This window comes from Pangasianodon hypophthalmus, chromosome 3, assembly GCF_027358585.1.
Source record: "Pangasianodon hypophthalmus isolate fPanHyp1 chromosome 3, fPanHyp1.pri, whole genome shotgun sequence".
NCBI classification, from domain to species: domain Eukaryota; kingdom Metazoa; phylum Chordata; class Actinopteri; order Siluriformes; family Pangasiidae; genus Pangasianodon; species Pangasianodon hypophthalmus.
This window is the reverse complement of record NC_069712.1, coordinates 1502501-1525000: the sequence shown is the minus strand read 5'-3', so window position 1 is coordinate 1525000 and position 22500 is coordinate 1502501. Positions and strand designations below refer to the sequence as shown.

The 22500-nt window shown below is 41.6% G+C and overlaps 1 protein-coding gene across 2 annotated transcripts in view; it reads right to left on the bottom strand.

Annotated features, from left to right (window-relative positions):
* Positions 1–12966: 12966 nt before the first annotated feature.
* Positions 12967–22500, bottom strand: part of sh3gl2a (SH3 domain containing GRB2 like 2a, endophilin A1) — a 33349-nt gene continuing 23815 nt past the window's right edge. The window contains exons 3-9 of one of the 2 annotated variants that reach the window (XM_053232927.1): positions 21879–21951; positions 21506–21649; positions 18901–19034; positions 18498–18665; positions 16833–16936; positions 16613–16740; positions 12967–14518 (exon numbers count right to left, since the gene is read on the bottom strand). In XM_053232927.1, the coding sequence (XP_053088902.1) occupies positions 14322–14518; positions 16613–16740; positions 16833–16936; positions 18498–18665; positions 18901–19034; positions 21506–21649; positions 21879–21951 (948 nt within the window). In that variant the 3' untranslated portion in view covers positions 12967–14321. The remainder of the gene's footprint in view (positions 14519–16612; positions 16741–16832; positions 16937–18497; positions 18666–18900; positions 19035–21505; positions 21650–21878; positions 21952–22500) is intronic. The other variant, XM_053232928.1, reaches the window with a different exon arrangement.

Below are 22500 nucleotides of genomic sequence, written 5' to 3'. Positions count from 1 at the left end.
CTAGCCTTTACCAGCCTTTACTAGTCTTTACCACCATTTATCAGCCTTTACCAGCCTTTACTAGTCTTTACCACCATTTATCAGCCTTTACCAGCCTTTACTAGTCTTTACCACCATTTATCAGCCTTTACCAGCCTTTACTAGTCTTTACCACCATTTATCAGCCTTTACCAGAGTTTATCTGCCTTTACTAGCCTTTAGTAGCCTTTACCAGCATTTACTAACCTTTACCAGTGTTTATCAGAGTTTATCAGCGTTTAGCGTTTATCAGCCTTTACTAGCCTTTACCAGCGTTTATCAGCGTTTATCAGAGTTTATCAGCCTTTACCAGCGTTTATCAGAGTTTACCAGCGTTTACCAGTGCTTATCAGCGCTTATCAGTGTTTATCAGTTTATCAGCTTGTATCATATCAGTGTGCATATTGTGGAGAGCAGGAAATTAGCACGACATGAAATATCATAAAGACTCCACTGTTAGGGCAAATCCCAGCCTCTGTCAAATGAAAAGCACTCTGTGTGTGTGTGTGTGTGTGTGTGTGTGTGTGTGTGTGTGTGTGTGTGTGTGTGTGTGTGTGTGTTTGTGCACAGGCCGAGGCCTGTGGTGACTCAGTGCTTTAAGAACAGGTAATCCTGCAGTGGCAGTTATGGAGGAGATACAAATCCCCTGATAACAGACGCGCAGGTGGCGCATTCCAACCTCCGATCTCTGTTTACCTTCACTTTATTTTCACTTTAGTATCACTGAATCAAAGCTCTGTGTGTGTGAGAGAGAGAAAGAGAGAGAGAGAGAGAGATAGAGAGAGAGATAGAGACTGATAGATAGATATAAAGAGAGACAGACAGATGTGTCAGAGGAAGTAATAAACAGACAGATAAATAAACAAACAGACAGACAGATAAAAGGCATACAGTGTATAAGATGTAAAAGGTCAGGGGTCAGGCACTCGCTTTCTGTCATTTTCACGTTTCATTGTGGACTGAACACGTGAGTGTGGTCAAAATATAAGGACAGCATCCTGACTGACACTCAGCACTAACTTTACACAAGTGTGTTTGCTTTGAACATGAAATTCTGACAAATATGGAGTGTGTGAGAGATGAGGTAGTGACTGACAGCAAGGGAAACACACACACACACACACACACACACTTAGAGTGTAAAGTACTGATAGACAGGTTAATAGCTACATGCTGTTTATGTATATACACACTGATCAGCCTTAACATTAAAGCCACCTGCCTAATATCGTGTAGGTCTCCTCGTGCCACCAAAACATCTCTGACCACCGACTGGCATCTCTGGCCTGGACTCCACAAGACCTCTGAAGGTGTGTGTGGTTTCTGGCACCAAGACGTTAGCAGCAGATCCTTTAAGTCCTGTAAGTTGGGAGGTGGAGCCTCCATGGATCAGACTTGTTTGTCCAGCACATTCCACAGACACTCGATCGAATTGAGATCTGGGGAATTTGGAGGCCAAGTCAACACCCTGAACTCTTTGTCATTTTTCTCGAACCGTTCCTGAACAGTTTCTGCAGTGTGTCAGGGAGCATCATCCTGCTGAAAGAGGCCACTGCCATTAGGGAACACCGTCGCCATGAAGGGGTGTAACCTGGTCTGCAGGAATGTTTAGGTAGGTGGTACGTGTCAAAGTAACATCCACATGAAGGCCAGGACCCGAGGTTTCCCAGCAGAACATTGCCCAGAGCATCTCACTGCCTCCATCAGCTCGCCTTCTTCCCATAGTGCATCCTGGTGCCATCTCTTCCCCAGGTAAGTGACACACACACGCACCCGGCCGTCCACATGATGTAAAAGAAAACGTGATTCATCAGACCAGGCCACCTTCTTCCATTGCTCCATGGTCCAGTTCTGATGCTCACGTGTCCATTGTAGGAGCTTGTGGTGGTGGACAGGGTCAGCATGGGCTCTCTGACCGCTCTGCAGCTACGCAGCTCCATACGCAGCAAGCTGCACTGCACTGTGTGTTCTGACTCCTTTCTATCAGAGCAGCTTTAACTTTTCAGCAGTTTGTGCTACAGTAGCTCTTCTGTGGGATCGGATCAGACGGACCTTCACTCCCCACGTGCATCAGTGAGTCTTGAGCACCCATTTCCCTGTCGCTGGTTCACCGGTTGTTCTTCCTTGGACCACTTTTGGTAGGTACTAACCACTGCACACCGGGAACACCCCACAACACCTGCTGCTTTAGAGATGCTCTGACTCAGTCGTCTAAACATCACAATCTGGCCCTTGTCAAAGTCGCTCAGATCCTTACACTTGCCCATTTTTCCTGCTTCCAACACATCAACTTCGAGAACTGACTGTTCACTTGTTGCCTAATAAATCCCTCACCTTTACAGGTGCCACTGTATAATCAGCGTTACTCACTTCACCTGTCAGAGGTTTTAATGTTACAGCTGATTGGTGTATATAATGTCGTGTTTTTGTACACGATGTTTCTTGTGAACTGAGCCGAACTTCAGAACGGTGAAATCAGCATTATGTGGTGAATATTATGGGATGTATATTGAGGCGTTTGTTCTGTAAATCCTCCGGAGCAGCTGCTCGCCTGCTGTTTTACATGTGGCTCATTCTCAATTGTGTGTGTGGTGTGTATGTGGTTGTGTGTGTCGATGAAGAAAAAGACATCCATTTGACTAATATTGTGACTAAAGCCTAACTGAAGTGCTGTTTTCACCACCACTGTCAACTGGCAGGCTGTGTGTGTGTGTGTGTGTGTGTGTGTGTGCGTGTGCATGTGTGCGTGTGTGTGTGTGTGTGGGAGGCAAGATCTAAGCAGTTTCAGAATTGAATAATGTGAACAATAGAATGTGTGGGTGGGATGTGCTGAACAACTTGTAGAATGTGCTGAATGCATTGTCTAAAGTACTCACACACACACACACACACACACACACACACCCTTTTTCCCCCTAACACACACACCCTGGATTTTTTTTTCAGCCTTTCTGCATTATTGTGTACATACACTAGCTGAGGTTCAGCCTGGCCAAATATGCAAAAAAAAATAAATCTATCGTGCATGTGTGTGTTTGTGTTTGAGTGAGTGAATGTGTGTGACATCTCGCCCATGCATGCACACGTGTATTGCATAGTTTGAATATACTAAAATATTTGCACAACAAATGGAGCCTCGCTGGACTGATTTGCTTGCAGTGTATGTGTGTGTGTGTGTGTGTGCGTGTGTGTGTGTGTGTGTGTGTGCCACTCTAGCTGACACTGATGGTGAGGAACAGACGAATTTACACACTTCACTCTACAAACACACACACACACACACAGCACTCAAACTCTGCACTCTAGTGCCTGTTACATTGTCTATAAATATGTGTGTGTGTGTGAGTGTGTGTGTGTGTGTGTGTGTATAAAAGGTATTCCATCAGAGCACTGTCAAATTCTGGATTCTGATTGGTCAGAAGGTGTTGATTAGTTCTCTATAACAGCAGCTCTGCCAGTAGCGCAGGTTTATATTAATGCGCTCGTTCTGATACGTTATCGTTTCTATAGCAACAGCTCATTCACAGGGACGTGTACAGCGACGCTCCACTGATAATAAACAGATTAAAAAACGTTTCATCATTGTTCTGTAAGGAGATGTTTATGTAACATTTATGGAAGGAGTCTCCAGTGTTCAAGTTCAAGTGGAGTTTATTGTCATTTCAGCCAAATACAAGTACAGAGTGAAACGAAACGACGTTTATCCAGGACCAAGGTGCTACATAAGAAACACAGAACAACAAGGGACATAAATTATACAATAAAGTGCACAAGTGCAAACATGCAGACAGCACAAGACACTACAGTGACTACTGGGACAGACAGTGAGCGCAGTGAGACCCAGTGCAGCATCGACCAGCACACAGTTCTGTTTAAAGTGAACCCAGTGACAACAGTGCAAATAGTACAAGAGAACAATACAAGTAGCTGAAATAGTGTAAACATAAGAGTAAACATAAGAGTAAACATAAGAGTAAACATAAGAGTAGCAGCCTATGTACAGTATAATATGATGAGTTGTGTAGCAGCGTAAACATGTGCAAAAAACTTGCAAATAAATTGCAGAGAGGATGGAGGATGCTCAGTTGTGTGTGTATATTGGTATGTGTGTGTGTGTCAGCGCTTTGTAACAGTCAGAGGTGAAGCTGTAACTTTACGTTTCCCGACGTCTTCAGGACAGAGGAGTTTACGCTGCTTTGCATTTTTCTTCAAGTTGAAGAGAGAGAATAAAGCGAGGCTGGTGAGGGAACGAGTGTTTATAGCTGCTATAACGTAAGTAAAAACAGGAACTAACTTGTTTCTGTAACTGTAAACAGATAAAAAGTATAATGTGTCATTCTTTAATTTAAAAAATTGTAATCTTTGGTAAGTTGTTGTGGTGTAAGAGGAATAAAATACATGGGGACGTGCTTTATTAGTGATCAAAGGAGCTCACAGTGCATTATGGGTACTCAGTTACTGCTGTGCATTGTGGGATTGTGTGTGTGCATGTGTGTGTGTGCGTGTGTGTGTGTGTGTGTGTGTGCATGTGTGCGTGTGTGTGTGTGGGTGTGTGTACTGGATATTCTGTTTTATAAATGGCGGACACATTTTTTTAATGAAAACATACTGGTAGACACGCACACACACACACACACACACACACACACAAACACTGTGCGGTCTTGGCACCCAGATATATGTACACCTCAAACCACACACATTCCATCATGCTCATCACACACACACACACCTGAGCTTGTTGCAGTCTGACCCGTCTTACCGCCTCATTTGTCATCTGCAGTCACCGTCTCTGTTCAATGCAACTGAAAGGAATTAGCAGTGTGTGTGTGTGTGTGTGTGTGTGTGTGTGTTCTACATGTCCTGTCGCGCAGCTTCCACATATTTTCTGTATTGAGTGTAGAGAAACTCCTCACACATGCACACACACACAATAAGTTTCTATGTTTCTTCCATGTTTTGTCTGTTGGATGACAAGATGATGTCATCAAAAGTCACCATATGTCTGTGTGTGTGTGTGTGTGTGTGTGTGTGTAGCTCTCAGTGATGTTTGAGGGAATGTGTTTAGTGTTCCACAGACACCCCAGCGTGACATCACATCTCCATGGTGTTTTAACTGTTTCCATATTTGGGCGGCGTGAGCACCTTTAAACATGACACCTGCCAAGTTTTCTTCTTGGATAAAGTTTTGCGTAACGTGTCAGCGACCTTTACAGGATGATATCACTCCTGATGCCTCCAGACTAAACCTCTCAGCGCTCTCATGGTGTGATCACGGGAGCGTCTCAATCGGCTCGCTCGCTCCCTCGGTGGTGAATCAGTAGATCGTGTGCAGGAGTTCAGGCACTAGGACCCTGGCTCACTACACACTGAGACGCTGATGACTCCGTCACCATGACGACGTACTCGCGTTGTAAAACTGGTGTTTATCACGAACAGGCAGGAACGATATCTTTCTGATGTTATGTGTTGTATAAATTTGTTAGCTTAATCACAGGCGTTTCTGTCACGGTGCTTCACGCAGGATCGCAGCCTCGCTAGTGGATTTATTTAAATCATTAAACACTTAAAAGTCATTAAACTCAAACACGCCGTATACAGAACGTCAAATAAAGTTAAAATCGCTAACGTAAGGAATCATCTGAAGGCTACACCAACGATAACAAGCTACGTATATTTGTAGAGGAAGCTGGCTGAGAGTTCGTCGGCCATTTTGTTCGAGCTGAGAGGCTTCAGAAAATATGATGTCATTTCCTGTAAGGGAACGTAGTGAGCATCGGCGCTCCCTGGTGTTTGCGGTGCATTGTGGGATTTTTTTAGGGAGCGAACGTTCCAGTGCACTGGAAGGATTTTGCGATTGAGACAGAAGTTAAAATGGCCGCCGCCCTGATCAGCGTCCTGACGACTGAACCAGCGAGCGGATTGAGACGCAGCCGTTATCTTCTCGTGTGTCTTGTGGGAGCGCTGTAGCTTTTCTAATATCACGTGTTTTTTTCTTCCTTGTTTCCAGCGCCCGTTATCTGTTATCTTACATATTCAGATGAATACTTTCCCTTCATTTTTTACTTGTTAATCTGTCTATCGTTTCAGGTGTTTGATATGAAATTTAACATTAATATTGATTATATAGATTCAAGAACTGTATTGTCATATGCACACAGCTTTCCTTCTAACTCTTAGTTTGCACATTCTCATGTAAATGTTAATATAATAATAATGGTAAAAAATTGTGTTGAATGGAACAATATAGCATAAAAAGTGGAAAAATAAAAACTACTTGATATAAATATGCAATATGCAAATTAAAATATTTGTATTTAGCATACACTGATCCTCCAAACGTACACAAACACTTCTTTCACTTAAAAAAGCGAGAGGTTACGGTTAAGAATTCTTTCCGTCGTTTATTAAAGTGTATTTTACACTCAAACACAGAGACTGCGTGTCTGAAAGTTTGAATTAAACTGAAATTCAGATAAGGCTAGCGTTTACAGAAGTGTATCTTCAGCTCCGACGGGTGCGAGTGTGTGTCATGCTGCAGCGTAAAATACACACCTTGAGTGTGAGGATTATTTGCAGGTTGGAGCAAATATTGACAGGGGATGGTGAATTCTGTGTGTGTGTGTGTGTGTGTGTGTGTATAGGTGCTGTTAGAATGCATTTTACTATTTAAATACAATTTGTATTTGCATTACACTTCTGCATTCGAAAGTAAAAACATCACGTTTAAGATGCCAAGTTTTACTTTTAGCGGTTTAAAAGTTCATGATAACTTTCATGTTAATGTTCAGGTTCATGTTTGTCTTAATGCTAATGTTCTTTTTAATGTTAATGTTAATGTTTATTCTAATGTTTAAGTTAAGGTTCATGTTAATGTTCATGTTCATGTTAATGTTTAGGTTAATAGTAATGTTAATATTCATGTTAATGTTAATGTTCTTTTGAATATTCTTGTTAATGTTAATAGTTGTGTTAATATTCAGATTAATAGTAGTGTTCATGTCAATATTTATTTTAATATTAATGTTCATGTTCAGGTAATTGTTACTGTTTATATTAATTATCATATTAATATTAACATTCATGATAAATGCAGTGTCAATGTTCATGTAAAAGCTTTTATTGGTGTTCATGTTAATGTTATTATTAATGTTATTATTAATGTTAAAGTTCATGTTAAAGTTCAGGTTAATTCAATTCAATTCGATTTTATTTGTTTAGCGCTTTTAGCAATGGACATTGTCACAAAGCAGCTTTACAGAAATAAATGGATTAAAAAAAATATATTGTAAATATGTGAATTTATCCCTAATGAGCAAGCCAGAGGTGACGGTGGTGAGGAAAAACTCCCTGAGAGGATACGAGGAAGAAACCTTGAGAGGAACCAGAGTCAAAAGGGAACTCATCCTCATCTGGGTGACACGGATAGTGCGATTATACGTGAACATTAACACCTCACAATTATTATTGTGAGGTGTTAATGTTCATGTTAAAGTTCATGTTAGTGATAATGTTAGTATTCATTTCAATGTTAATGTTGATGTTAATGTTTGTGTTAATTTTCATTTTAATGTTAAAGTTCATGTTAGTGATAGTGATTCTTTTTTTAGGTTCATGTTAATGTTAAGTTTCCGCATGAACTTCAACATGAAGCCAGATGACAGACACCAGCTTAATAAATCTGAGGAAAGGACATTAGACCCTGGATGCTTATTAACTTCCTTCTGTAATTCTGACAAGACAGAAGTACTTGTACTAGGACCACATGCAGCTAGAAGTAAGCTGTAGAAGTAACTCTGGATGGCCTTTTGCCTGCTTTAATCAAAAAGTACAGGCTATTTGTTGGTACCTCAAATAGTGCGTGCTACAGCAGGGGGTAGAGCTTTCTCTTACAAAGCCCCACAGTTATGGAACAGCCTTCCACTTAGTGTTCGGGGCTCAGACACAGTCTCAGTGTTTAAGTCTCGGCTGGAAACATGTTTGTTTAGTCAAGCCTTTTGTGAATAGTTTTTTCTTATGTAAAGGAGCAGGTCTGGAGGTTTCACAGGCATAGAGTGTTGTGGTGAACTGGGATGTTTGGATGCTGTCGCTCCCCCACTCTCACACCTTCACTCAGGTTTGTTGACGGTGGAGTGGCTGGAGCTTCATGTCCCAGGGCTCCATCATGTCTGTGTTACCTTCTGGCTCTCCTATAGCCAGATTCCTGTAAAGCTGCTTTGTGACGATATCCATTATTAAATCGAATTGGATGTTAATGTTCATGTTAGCATTAATGTTAATGTTCCTGTTCATGGTGATGTTTGTGTCATTGTTTAATATTTATTTTCATGTGAATGTTCATGTTGATATTTATGTTCATTTTAACATTATTGTAACATTTAAGTTAGTGTTAATGAACATTGACAGGAATGCTAAAATGAACATACATATTAATATTAACATGAACATTAACATGAACATAAATACTAACATTAAAACAATGTTCATGTCAATGTCATGTTTATGTTTATGTTCATATTAAAGCTCATCTCCTTCCAGCCTTATATTTGATCACATTCTTGCATGAAATTTAAAATCTCCTGATCCTCCGGATCTTATTGTTGCATGCCATAGGATCCCAGTCCCAATTCACACCTTTTATCTTCAACTGTGAACATTTCCTTCAAGCGTTCTTAAAAAAAATAATAATAAAATACCGCAGTATCTTTTTAGAACACGTACCATATTACATCCCTGAGAAACACAGAGTGAGAATGAAAACGAGACAAAACCATCAGGAACATTTGTACACTGCAAACACTTGTTTGTAAATTACTGAGAAAAGACTATTACACTGTAATTACGACTGTAACACAGCTAACGAGTTACGCCATGTTGAGAAACGTTAACACGGTGACAAACACAGTGACAACTGCACACGAATATACATATACATACATATGTGTGTTTGCGTGTGTGTGTGTGTGTGTGTGTGTGTGTATGCGAGTTTGCCAGAAAGAAAGAGAAAGAGACAATGTATGTCTTCTTTGAACTGGGTGTGGTTATAGTGTGTGTGTAACTGGGTGTGGTTGGTGTGTGTGTGTGTGTGTGTGTGTGTGTGTGTGTGTGTGTCTGGGGTGTGTGGGACATGGCTCACTGACAGTGTGTACAGTTGGTATTTCAGCACCTGGGCGGGATCAGGACCTGATTGACGGCTGAAAGCTGAGCAGTTGCACACACACACACACACACACACACACACACGCACACGCCCTCATCAATCAAACATTCATCTCCCATGACGGAGGAGATTTATTTATACACGCTCATCCAATCGCTAGCAGTGTACACCGACTCGTACTAAAAAATAAAAACGATAATTAGCATGAAGCGTTCTCCGTCAGGAAGTGAGGTCATCGCAGAGGTTATGATAAGATTTATTTATTTCTTGCAGTGTTTTAAATGTAAACACGACACTGGTGTTAAATGTACAAAGATGTGTGCAAACGTTGTTTAAGCGAGGAACACGATACGAGCGCTAATCTCCTCTCTTAGATTCATTTCAGAGCTGATGAGTGATGGAGCTCCATTACATATTTTCATTCCAAACTGTATGAGTGTGCATGGGCATGCTTGTGTGTGTGTGTGTGTGTGTGTGTGTGTGTGTTTGGCAGTGTGTTGCAGAGCAACAGATTCTTCTCTTACAATAGCTTCTTTCAGTGTGATGACTGATTCATGCATGGAGTGTGTTATTAAACAGAGATTACAGTAGCAGACATGTACTTCCTGTGTTATTAGCGCAGTAATAACGCATTATTAGCGCATCATTAGCATATTATCTGTAACCTTACTGTCTGATGTAATTAATAATGACACACTGACTGCACAGTTACACCACATTCTAGTGTCATGTAATAAACACTTCTGTCACAACTGCTGTTATTGAAAATTCATGAACAACTACTGACCAGTGATGTGGGTGCATGCGTGTGTGGTGTGTTACCACCACCTGCTGGCTGATGCCTCACTCTCTCTCACACACACACACACACACACACACACACACACACACACACACACACACCTCACTAAAGCAAAGTGTCTGATTCTTTATTACTGTGTGTGTATAAACTTTTACTACACTGTAACACTATAATTTTATTCAGGATTTATTGATATCTTGCACTTTTCATATTCATATTAGTAATAGTTATTCAGGTCCAGGAGCTCTTCTTCTGTTGTTACAGGAACTTCCTGTTCGTCAAGTCTATATAAAGCACATGGACACGAGGCCAGGTGTGAAGTCTTGCTGATTACATAGTGATTAGTGTCAGTTCTGAGCCTTATTATGTTATTCCTGATTGCTATTCCTCCTTGCTATTCTTCCCAGTTTTCCCGATTCGTTGATTTATCCTCTGGTTCTGGTTCTCCTGTGTCCGTCCCATGCTCGGACCCTGTCCTGTCCTGTCCTGAGTACTTATAGAAGTTAAGTGTGTTTTGTTTACGATCTTGGACGTCGGTTCAGCCATCGCTTCTTTGGGATTATTTTGTGTTCTCAGGCCCAACAATTACACCAGATCTCTACTACCATGAATAAGATCATCCAAGCCGTCAGGAAGGAGTACCACAACACTAGTCACTGAACCCGGAAGTTAATCGCTTCTTACCGTGTTTCACTAAACCTGAAAAAATATAACGGTTCCCCTGAAAAATGCAATGCTCCTTCTGCTTTCCCCAGGGATGTTCACAAGATTCAACAAAAGCTTTCTCTACTCAGCGGAAGAGCACTCGCCTGGGCCAGCGCCATGTTCTACCAGACAACACTGCATTAAACATTCACTGACTTCGAGCAGGAGCTCCTTGAAGTTTTTGATCATCCTGTTGCACGACTCCTAACCCTTAAACAAGGAAAATATTCAGCCACAGATTATGCAATAACTTCCCACACTCGCAGCAGAAAGTGAATGGAAAGAACCTGCATTTAAACCTGTATGCTGAATACAAGGTCTCAAAGAAATACCACAGACTGAGCTTGCGTGCTGTGAAACGGACAGAAAAGCCACCCAAGCATTCAGAAAACTCAAGGAGTTCAATTTCACAAAGCAGCTTTACAGAAATAAATGGATTCACAAAAATATATTGTAAATATTTGAATTTATCACTGTGAATTTATCCCTAATGAGTGAGCCAGAGGCGACGGTGGTGAGGAAAAACTCCCTGAGATGATGTGAGGAAGAAACCTTGAGAGGAACCAGGCTCAAAAGGGAACCCATCCTCATCTGGGTGCAACAGATAGTGCAATTATAAATCATTCCCTTCTATAACTGTGTACTACATGGACGAATAGTGCAATTATGTAACCAGGAAATTCATCACAGTTTTCGCAAGAAGTCCGGTTGGTTAAAATCTATCCACTGTCCACTGATGGAGTCCTGAGTACGAAGCTGCTCGTGGCAACTGCAGCCCCAAAGCCACTACAGCAATCGCAGTCCCAAGCCATTACAGTACAGTACAGTACAGTGCAGCTCCCCATATGTGATCCCCAAGCAGCACCATCTCCACAGCCCCCAGGTGGCTCCATCCACAGCAATCCAAACAGTTCTTCAGACCGTCCATATGGAGCCCCAGCCCCAGCCCGAGCAACTGAACTGATGAGAACTCCAACCAGAAGAAGGGCATCAGGATCACTGGCATCTCTGGCAGGAGTGTTTCACAAAGGCATCCATTCTCCACCATCCAGATCCCTCACTCCCATTTGTGTTCGAGGGGGCCGTGTTGGGGGCCGTGTTATCCCAACGTCACGGTCATCCTGCTGAACTCTATCCATGCACCGATGGACCCCGCTGAACCGAACTACGATGTCAGGAAGTGTGAACTGTTGGCCATAAAAGCAGCACTGGAGAAATGGCACCACTGGCTGGAGGATGTCTGGAGTATGTCAACTCACTGAAGAGTCTCAACCTACATCAGGGATCACTCTTTTTCACTCGATTCACTTTCACATTAACCTACAGACCCAGAGCAAAGAATACAAAAGCTGAGTGCTGAAATGATTCTCCTGAAGTCTTTCAGCTCCCTTTAACTGAACCATCATGGAAGATATCCAGCAAGCACAACCAGAAGAACCGAGTCCTCCTGAGAAAGTCTGAAAATGTGCTCCAGTGGCTTCACACCTCTCTCAGCTCTGGACACCATGAGGTTAGTGGAAAACAAATTCTGGTGCTGATCCCTATTCTGAGAAATCGATTAAAGCTTGTAACGTCTGTGTTCAGTTCTGCACCAGAAGGCAGTTTCCCTCAGGCTCCTGGAACCGTTAGCCGTTTCCTGCAGTCCCTAGTCCCACACAGCCATAGAAGCCATCGCTGCTGATCTCCCAGGTTAGCTCTCATCTAATACCAAACTCCCTGAGCTCGCCACTGCCATGGAAACTGCCGCGGTCATCTTTAAGGACACTGGTGGTATTTTATGTAGGACTTAACCTCAACATCAGCCTTCAGGTGACCATCCACAGTCCAGCAGCCAGGTCAAACATCTGAACCAGAAGATCATGAGATTCTTGAGATCCTACTGATCAAGCAACCATAACGATTGGAGTTGTCACCTTCCAGTATGGAGTGAAGTATCCATAGGCTACAAACCACCACTCTTCTCCTGGTCAGGAAAACCTTGAGCGAGTGTTGAACGAGTGCATGAAGAAGAGCGAACAAACCTGGGAGACAGCACACGTCCGTCTTTTCATCAGTCCCTTCCAAACCTCTGCAGATCCAAGTGTCAGTACTGTGTGTGTTACACTTCCCTTCATTCCCAATGTTAATAATTATCAAGAGTGTTAAATATTAAAGGTTTTAAATATATATTTATGATTTACAGTACTTCATGGAGCTTTATAAGAGTTTATAAAGACACAGAGTGAAAATTTCCGTCATTAAGCTCCATGAAGACAGAAAAGATTTAACACAAGAAGCAACCAATGATCAATTCTTTTATTTGTGTTTTATATTTAATATCAGTTTCATGAACAAATCTGTACTTTTGAACAATCAGGATAATACAGGTGGAGTTTCAGACGTTTATAACAACTTCCCGTTACATTTAATACTCGTTTTAACTTTTATAGCGATCTGATAATCAGACGGTTTCTGGGTTTGATTGAGGTGTGGGTTGCCAGATTGACACCCATGTGTGCAGCTTCAAAAAACAAAACAAGTAAATAAAATATCAACAAATAAATAATTAAATATCTAATCCAGTGTCAGATCATTAGACCTGATGTAATATAAGGTTGCCAGATTGAGAGGTTTGACACTTAGATGAGATTATTTTTGTAAGCGCCGTAATGTTTGGATTATGAAATTATCCAACACGACAGAATGACACTGTTAAACATGTGATTTATTTTATTTTAGATTAAAGAGTATATTTTGATCTAAATACTACACACTGCTTAATTATTCTTTTATTTCTTCTGTAATGTTTTTCTCTCAGGTTATGGAGATTAATTACTGTTTGATTATTAATAAAGAAAAATCTCACAGCTTGATTTCACACAGAAACATTAACGTTGTGTGTTTATTAATATTAATATTCCATTTTTCACTGAGTCACGCTTTAAATTTCACATTGTTGTTGTTTAAATTAAATTAAATTTATCTTTATAATTAAATAAAGCAAAGCAAAGTGTGAAATGTGTTCAAGTGAAACTCAACATGCAAAAGGAGAAAAAAATGAATTATTCGTCACTTTAATTGATTCACATTTTACTAAGTGTTTATGTATTAAATTATAGATGTATTAAAATAATTATTTTTAATACAGTTGGCAAATATATTATATTAATACATTGGCCATAATGAAATTAGAATTTTATTTTCCTAATAAAAGTTCAGAAAGCTCAAAGGGAAAAAAACGAAACCTCAGCTGTTTTCACTTCGTCAGCTGTTTCTCTGCGCGGAAGTGACGGACATTTTATCAACAAAAAACCAATACTTTTTTACATCACACAAAATAAAATCGGAAATAATACATTTCCTCCAAAGTGCAAACGCTTCTTACATCATGCACAAACACGACAGAGAGAAAGAAGGAGAAAAGAGAGAAACAGAGAGAAGGAAAAGTGAAAAAAGAGAGAAATACACAAAGACGAAACGGAGAGCAGGAAATAAAGGAGAGAAATATCAGAAACTTACAGAACACGAGAGAGAAAAGAGAAATGGGGAAAAAACAGAAAGATGAATATTCTTCTGTTCTGTTCTAATTATCACTGCAATGATTTTTCTCTCTTTCCAGGAGAAGTGCATGATGGGAATCGAGGGTTCAGGATGGATTTAATGCGGCAAAGCCACCAGGACATCAACGTAATTGACAGGGAAGAATCCTGATTGGCCGTTTATCACCCCTTCATACCAGTTGTCATCGATCTGATTGGTCAGCGTGATGATGTCACCTTCCTTAAAGCGCAGCTCGCCCTCGTTCTCCGGATCGAAATCATACAGAGCGCGACAACACGGCTGATCCAGAGGAGCTACAGAGAGAGAGAGAGACAGAGAGAGAGAAACACAGAGAGAGAGAGAGAGAGAGATACCGAGATTCATAGAGAGAGAGAGAGAGAGAAAGGAAGAGAGAGAGACAGAGACAGAGAAAGAGAGAGACACCGAGATACAGGGACAGAGAGAGAGACACAGAGAGACAGAGAGAGAGATACCAAGATACAGAGAGAGAGAGAGAGAGAGAGAGAGAAACAGAGAGAGAGATATCGATATGCAGAGAGAGAGAGAGAGAGAGAGAGACAGAGAGAGACAGATACAGAGAGATAGAGAGACAGATGGGAGAGAGAGAGCGGGCGAGAGAGAGAGAGAGATTTAGAGACAGAGAGATAGACAGATGGGGAGAGAGAGAGCGGGCGAGAGAGAGAGAGAGATTTAGAGACAGAGAGATAGACAGATGGGGAGAGAGAGAGCGGGCGAGAGAGAGAGAGAGAGATTTAGAGACAGAGAGATAGACAGATGGGGAGAGAGAGAAAGACGGACAGACAGAGAGAGAGACACAGACCCAGAGAGAGTGAGAGAGAGAGAGAAATAAAAAGTTAAAGAGAGAGTAAAGAGGATGATGGGGAAGAGAGACAGGTGATGTGAGTTCACGCTAGTGAGCGATGAGTCTCTTTATCACGTGTAGCAAACGTTAGTGCTGTGATTTGTGGGCGTGGCCTGTCCGGCTTTAAGGAGAATGAAACAGATGTGCTCCTGAGAGCTGCTGCTCTACTCACTGGCTTCCTCTCACTGTGGGGAAAAGCTAGAAACAGGAGAACTCGCTCCTGCAGTCTTCCTGGATCACGATCACGATTAAAATGTTTGCTGTAAAATTCACACTAACACACATCTGGGTGTACAAACTTTTCCAAAAATATCTTCTGGGATTTTTTTCCTTAAGAGATGAGCGATTATTTGGTTTTCTGCCGCACCTGATCAGCTCATCAAGAGCCACGAGCCTTAAACATTTACAGAAATCAAAGGGAAAAGCTCTCGCTTACTAACTTCCTTTATCTCTCCGTTTCATTCTCACTCACTTCCTGACCACTGGTTTGTTATTAAGATCATTAAAAGCTTCGTTTTGGGCTCGGCCTGGTTTTTTTGCGCAGGAGTGTAGGAAACGTGTTCTCACACCAGCACAGAGCCGCTGCAGCTGCAGGCACACTGACGGGAGACGAAGCGGAACTGAGTAAACGAGTGAATGAAAGCTGGAAGGAAAGACTGCAGCCACACCGGCGCTGTGGAGACTGAAGACCTCGTAATGGCGCATCAGTCAGTTTACCAACGCTCTCGAACAACAAGAAGAAAAAAACTCAAACCTGGGTGCATCTGAACAATTTATAAACATCTGGGAGTGTGTGTGGGAGTGTGTGTGGGAGTGTGTGTGTGTGTGTGTGTGTGTGTGGGAGTGTGTGTGAGAGTGTGTGTGGGAGTCTGGGAGTGTGTGTGGGAGTGTGTGTGTGTGTGTGTGTGTGGGAGTCTGGGAGTGTGTGTGTGTGTGTGGGAGTGTGTGTGTGTGTGTGTGTGTGTGTGTGTGGGAGTGTGTGTGTGAGTCTGGGAGTGTGTGTGTGTGTGTGTGGGAGTGTGTGTGTGTGGGAGTCTGGGAGTGTGTGTGGGAGTGTGTGTGTGTGTGTGTGTGTGTGTGTGTGTGTGTGTGGGAGTCTGGGAGTGTGTGTGTGTGTGGGAGTGTGTGTGTGTGTGTGTGGGAGTGTGTGTGTGAGTCTGGGAGTGTGTGTGTGTGTGTGTGTGGGAGTGTGTGTGTGTGTGGGAGTCTGGGAGTGTGTGTGGGAGTGTGTGTGTGTGTGTGTGTGTGTGTGAGTCTGGGAGTGTGTGTGGGAGTGTGTGTGGGAGTGTGTGTGGGAGTGTGTGTGGGAGTCTGGGAGTGTGTCTGGGAGTGTGTGTGTGTGTGTGTGTGTGTGTGTGTGTGTGTGGGAGTGTGTGTGTGAGTCTGGGAGTGTGTGTGGGAGTGTGTGTGTGTGTGTGTGTGTGTGTGTGTGTGTAGGAGTCTGGGAGTGTGTGTGTGTGTGTGTGTGTGTGTGAATGCAGGACGAGCGAGCGGAGTGTGAGGGGAAATAAAGTGTTAAACTGACCCGGGGAGCGAGAGGCGGCTCGGCTGTGTCCCAATCCCCCGTTGTGACTCTCACTAGAGGAGAAGTCGAGCGATGCGCGCGGTTTGGGCGTGTACTCTTTCCTCGGCTTACTGGAAGCTTCTCTAATCCTGTAAAACACCTCACGTTAATTATCCACATAATGACGATGTTATGAACGTTATAAACACACACACACACACACACACACACACACACACACCTGTCATCAATCTTGCTGGAGAGCTGCTGCAGGATTTCCACCGCCTGTCTGTGATAATTCACCTGAGCCTGCACCAGAGCAGCCAACTGACTCACCTGCTCCACCTGCGCGCACACACACACACACGCACACACACACACACACACACACACGCACACACACACACGCACACACACACACGCACACCACACACGTCACACACGTAACACTCACATAATACACTCAAATTCAGCTCTAAATTTTCATAAAACACATTCGCCGTTATACAAAAACATATCTCTCTCACACACACACACACACACACACACACACACACACACACACACACACACACACACTGGCTCTGCATTGCTGTGGTCTAGTCTAGACGTGTCTCACAATGCCAGACAGAAAGGTGTGTGTGTGTGTGTGTGTGTGTGTGTGTGTGGTGTGTGTGTGAAATTGGCGTTCAGATTTATTTATTCATTTTCTGGTATGCAGGTTTGTGTCAATGTTACATTTTCTTTCTTTACTTTATTTTTCTTCATTTACTTTATTTTTCTCTATTTACTTTATTATAATGTATGAACTGGGATTAGCTCATGCTAGCTACTGTTTCTTAGCCAAAATTCTTGTCAAAATGTCTTTAAAAAAAAAAAAAACAACTGAAGATTACAAAATGAATTTGTGTAAAAATAAAATTAGCGGGGTTTTCACTCAAGATTATAAACATATATGAAAATATTATATATTATGAAATATTATGAAAATAGATAGCTAGCATACACAGATAAGAGTAATAATATTTACTAAGGAACTAAACAGCGTTTATGAATTTAATTAAAAGAAGCTAGCTAGCTTGTACAGATGATGAACATTTAGTACGTTAGAAATCCTCTCAGAAATCCTGAACTTCACATTCAGGCTCGGGATCGATGCCTTTTTCACGTATCAACAATCAGGAAATTTTCCCAGTGATTGTTGATTTTTATCGGTAATTTTCGAATATAAATACTGGTTGCTCTGGAAGTATTTTCCAGAAAAATTTCAAAAGTATCTGCAGCTGCGTTTTCTATTTGTGGACGCATCAACTGTGACATAATTCACACGAAAACTCACATATTAACGTTTGCATTTTCGTTTACACAAACGCACAACGTCTGCCAAATTTCAACTGGAAAAGCAAAGTCCATTTGCAACTGAATTTCCCGTGTGTTATGATTTATAGATGCAGATGTTTGATTTGGAACAATTAAGATGCTAAATATAAAAATAAACACTTTTTGTTGTTTCTATACAGAGCGTACATGCGCACTATTAAACCCACACAGATGGCGTCATATCAGGAAGAGCCACTAGATGGAGCTGTAGTCAGGATCAATTATACCTACAGGACGCGTTATATCTCCCCCTGTGGCCTCCTAAAGCTACTACACCCGGCAATATTAATACTATAATAATAATAATATTATAATAATAATAATAATAATAATAATGATGATGTGAAACAGCTAACAAACACAAATTACACAAAATTAAATGTAATTTTAAACCATCAATGTTTCAAAGACACTGAGAAAATAACTCATCACTCATCACATCAATGTTTTATACCATTATAGAAGTGACACAGTGACATGAAACACACACACACACACACACACACACACACACACACACACACACAGTCCTCACGTCGCTCTCCAGCAGGTTGAACATGCTCTGCTCAGCGATGTCCTTCGAGTCGTCAAATTTCTCCAGCGCCTGCTTGATCTCATCCTCAGTCACTTTCCCCTGACGCTTCTTCTTATAGTCGAAGTCCAGACGCCGACCCTCCATCTTCTTCAGGTGGTGCTGTCACACACACACACACACACACACACACACACACACACACACACACACACACACACGCATTAACCAGCACTCGCACTACACCCAAACTCCCACCAGGGGGCAGCATGACACCAAGCGTGACGACTATAAACTGATGTACAGAGTGAGTGTGTGTGTGTGTGTGTGTGTGTGTGTGTAAATAAATTATATACTATAAATCACCAATTTAATAATTTAATATGAGTTTGTGTACCTGGATCTCCTTCAGGTCTTTATCATGCAGCACCTGCATTGGATCGATGAAGTTCTGTTTCACCTCCATATCCAACGCATCCTTCACCTCACCCATCTCTCTCATAGCTTCTCCAGCATCAATCAGAGCCAGTCCTAACACACACACACACACACACACACACACACACACACACACACACACACACACAGTGTTGATGAAGTGTATTCTTGGTCAGTCTTTTTCAAAGTCTGCGACTTTAAGTCCAAAAGCTCTGTCAGTATTTCCCTGGGGAAAGTTCCTGCTGTTCAGAGTCAGTATTTCCATGAGGAAAGTTCCTGGTGTTCAGAGTCAGTATTTCCATGAGGAAAGTTCCTGGTGTTCAGAGTCAGTATTTCCATGAGGAAAGTTCCTGGTGTTCAGAGTCAGTGAGGAAAGTTCCTGGTATTCAGAGTCATGAGGAAAGTTCCTGGTATTCAGAGTCATGAGGAAAGTTCCTGGTGTTCAGAGTCATGAGGAAAGTTCCTGGAATCCAGAGTCAGTGATTAAAGTTCCTGGTATTCAGAGTCAGTGAGGAAAGTTCCTGGTATTCAGAGTCAGTGATTAAAGTTCCTGGTATTCAGAGTCAGTGAGGAAAGTTCCTGGTGTTCAGAGTCAGTGAGGAAAGTTCCTGGTATTCAGAGTCAGTATTTCCATGAGGAAAGTTCCTGCTGTTCAGAGTCAGTGAGGAAAGTTCCTGGTATTCAGAGTCAGTGATTAAAGTTCCTGGTATTCAGAGTCGGTGAGGAAAGTTCCTGGTATTCAGAGTCAGTGAGGAAAGTTCCTGGTGTTCAGAGTCGGTGAGGAAAGTTCCTGGTATTCAGAGTCATGAGGAAAGTTCCTGGTATTCAGAGTCATGAGGAAAGTTCCTGGTATTCAGAGTCGGGTTACGCAGCTGTTTAAGAGGAGTTTCTGAGCTCCACATTCAGATGATTAAGATCAGCAGCGTGTAGTTCACACCTCCGAGGTCAGCAGATGTTTCTTCAGTAGAAGCGTCTGAGACGGAGTTTTTCTCCATCATCTTAAACACAAACACTCACCTTTAAATCAGGGACAGAAAATACGGACTGAAAGAGGAAATGGAGTTGTTTCTTTGCTGTAAAAAGATGTAACATAAAGAGGAGAGAATTTAAAAGTGAAAATAAAAGACTGATGTGCTGAGATCTGAGTGAGAAGATGGCGAGTGTTGAAATACATCACTGCATGAATAGAGCTCGCTGTAATGATCCCATTAATCACTGGTTTCATTTCACAAAATGGCTTCCACACTCATTATTCAGCAGCTGATAGAATAGCACTTGATCCAGCGCAGCCTGTTATTTAGCATTTAATGTATTGTTTATATGGAGCTCTGACACGTACTCCAGCGCAGGTTAATGAAGACACGAGACGCTAAATCGAGGTGATGAAATCGTAATTTTAATTCTGCGTTATTGAATGAATAAAATATCGTCAGTGTTTGTGTTAATTCGACGTGCTCACGGTGTGTGTGAATTTCTCTCCTGAGTGTGTGGTCACTTATGTTTAGAACCAATCAGCATGCAGAGTGAGTTAATGAGGACAGGAAGCTGTCACCATATAAGGAAAGTAATGAGAAGACAGGAAGAGATTTGGATACAGAGTGAAGGAATGACGTGATGTATGTAGCATGAAGTGCAATGATAGTAAAATAAAATAAAGATATAATAATAAAAATATGAACATTTTCAAGACGTTTTTATTTGTGCAGATAAAACGCTGATGTCAACATAGAGTCTTTAATTTTAAGGATTTTATTATATAAGTATTTTTTTAATTTCACTATTTATATTTCTTTGTATAAAAACGTGATCTGTACATTTATTTGATTTTTATAGTATTGCTTAATATTTATTTAAACTGATATTTAATAGACTTTTGCTAGGTTTAGTTTCCTGCAACAATGTTTTAATAAACTTGAACTGAAGTAAGGAATAACACACACCGGACCGTACTGTTCTATATAAATAGTCCACGCTGGGGTGGTGTGATACGGAACAACGCGGAGTGGAAGTGTATTAATTTAGCGTATTATAGTAATCACCCCGAAGTGGATTAATTTCCAATAACCGCACGATCTGGAGTGTGTTATTCGCTTATAACAAAGCAATTTGCAAACAATTACGTTTACTTTACGAATGAACGACACCTCACACATTTTAACAACTTGTAATTACGTTTAATGCTGTAGAACATCCGAGAGACGAGTGAGTTCCTGTTGTCACTTACGTTATAGCAGCTATAAACACTCGTTCCCTCACCAGCCTCTTTATTCTCTCTCTTCAAGTTAATTAGACAAAAAAAACCGCAGCTTGTTACATCATGTTACAGAGAAACCGCAAAGAAGCGCAAACTCCTCTGTCCTGAAGATGTCGGGAAACTTACAGTTCCAGCTTTACCTCTGACTGTTACAAAGCGCTGACACTGGAGACTCCTTCCATAACTGTTATATAACATTGTTTTAATCCATTTATGTGGAGAGTCCGGTGTACACGTCCCTGTGAATGAGCTGTTACTATAGAAACGATAGCGTATTCAGCAGCGCTGTGGTGTACGGTGTGTTAATTACCGAAGTTGGACTCGTCCCCGAGCTCGCGGCCGAACTTCTGCATGGCCTCGCCCAGCACCGTCTCCGTCTGTGTGTATCCCGGGCCCTTATCACCGCCACGGATCTTCGACATGGAGCTCATCATGCTCATCTTAGCACGGGTCGCTAACACACACACACGAACACACACACACACACGAACACACACACACACACGAACACACACACACACACACTCAGTTAGTACACACCTATATGTGTTACTGTACCTCTCAGCCAATCAGAACACAGAACACACCATACAAGACGTGTAATACATTATTTGTGTGTGTTCGTGTTCGTGTGTGTGTGTGTGTGTGTGTGTGTGTGTGTGTGTGTGTGTGTGTGTGTGCACCTGGATTGGGCTGCAGGTATTCTGTAGTTTTGGTCATGATGTCCAGCACGGCTCGGCTCGTAATGTCCACCTTCTACAGACAAAACACACAGAAATACAATACATATTTTTAAAAAATAATAATAATAACACACACTGTAACAGAGATGCAACACATGTGTCATCAAAACAAACAACAAACAAACAAAACAGACAAACAAACAAAAATATTCTATGGTTTCTCATCAAACAGGAAGTGATGTATCTGTGTTTTATTTTGCTTAACAGAAAGAGAGAGCAAGAGAGCTGGCTTCATTATTATTATTATTATTATTATTATTATTATTATTATTACTGAGTACAAACAGGAAGTACTTTTAAACAGGTAGCCGCCACACGTCAATCAATTCTAATGAGGCGGGGCTTAATTCATTCAAACATCTGTAACTCATGATTGGTTGTATGGATACATACAGTACGTAGGGGGCGGAGCTAAAGGTCAGGGGCCGTACGGTTTATCCAGATTTGGCGCACTGCACTGTCGTGCTAATCTATAAAAGACAAAACTCTATAAGAGGATTTTTACTGATGATTGGGTTATTTCAAGAACATGGCTCCTGTCAGCCAATCAGATTTCAGCAGG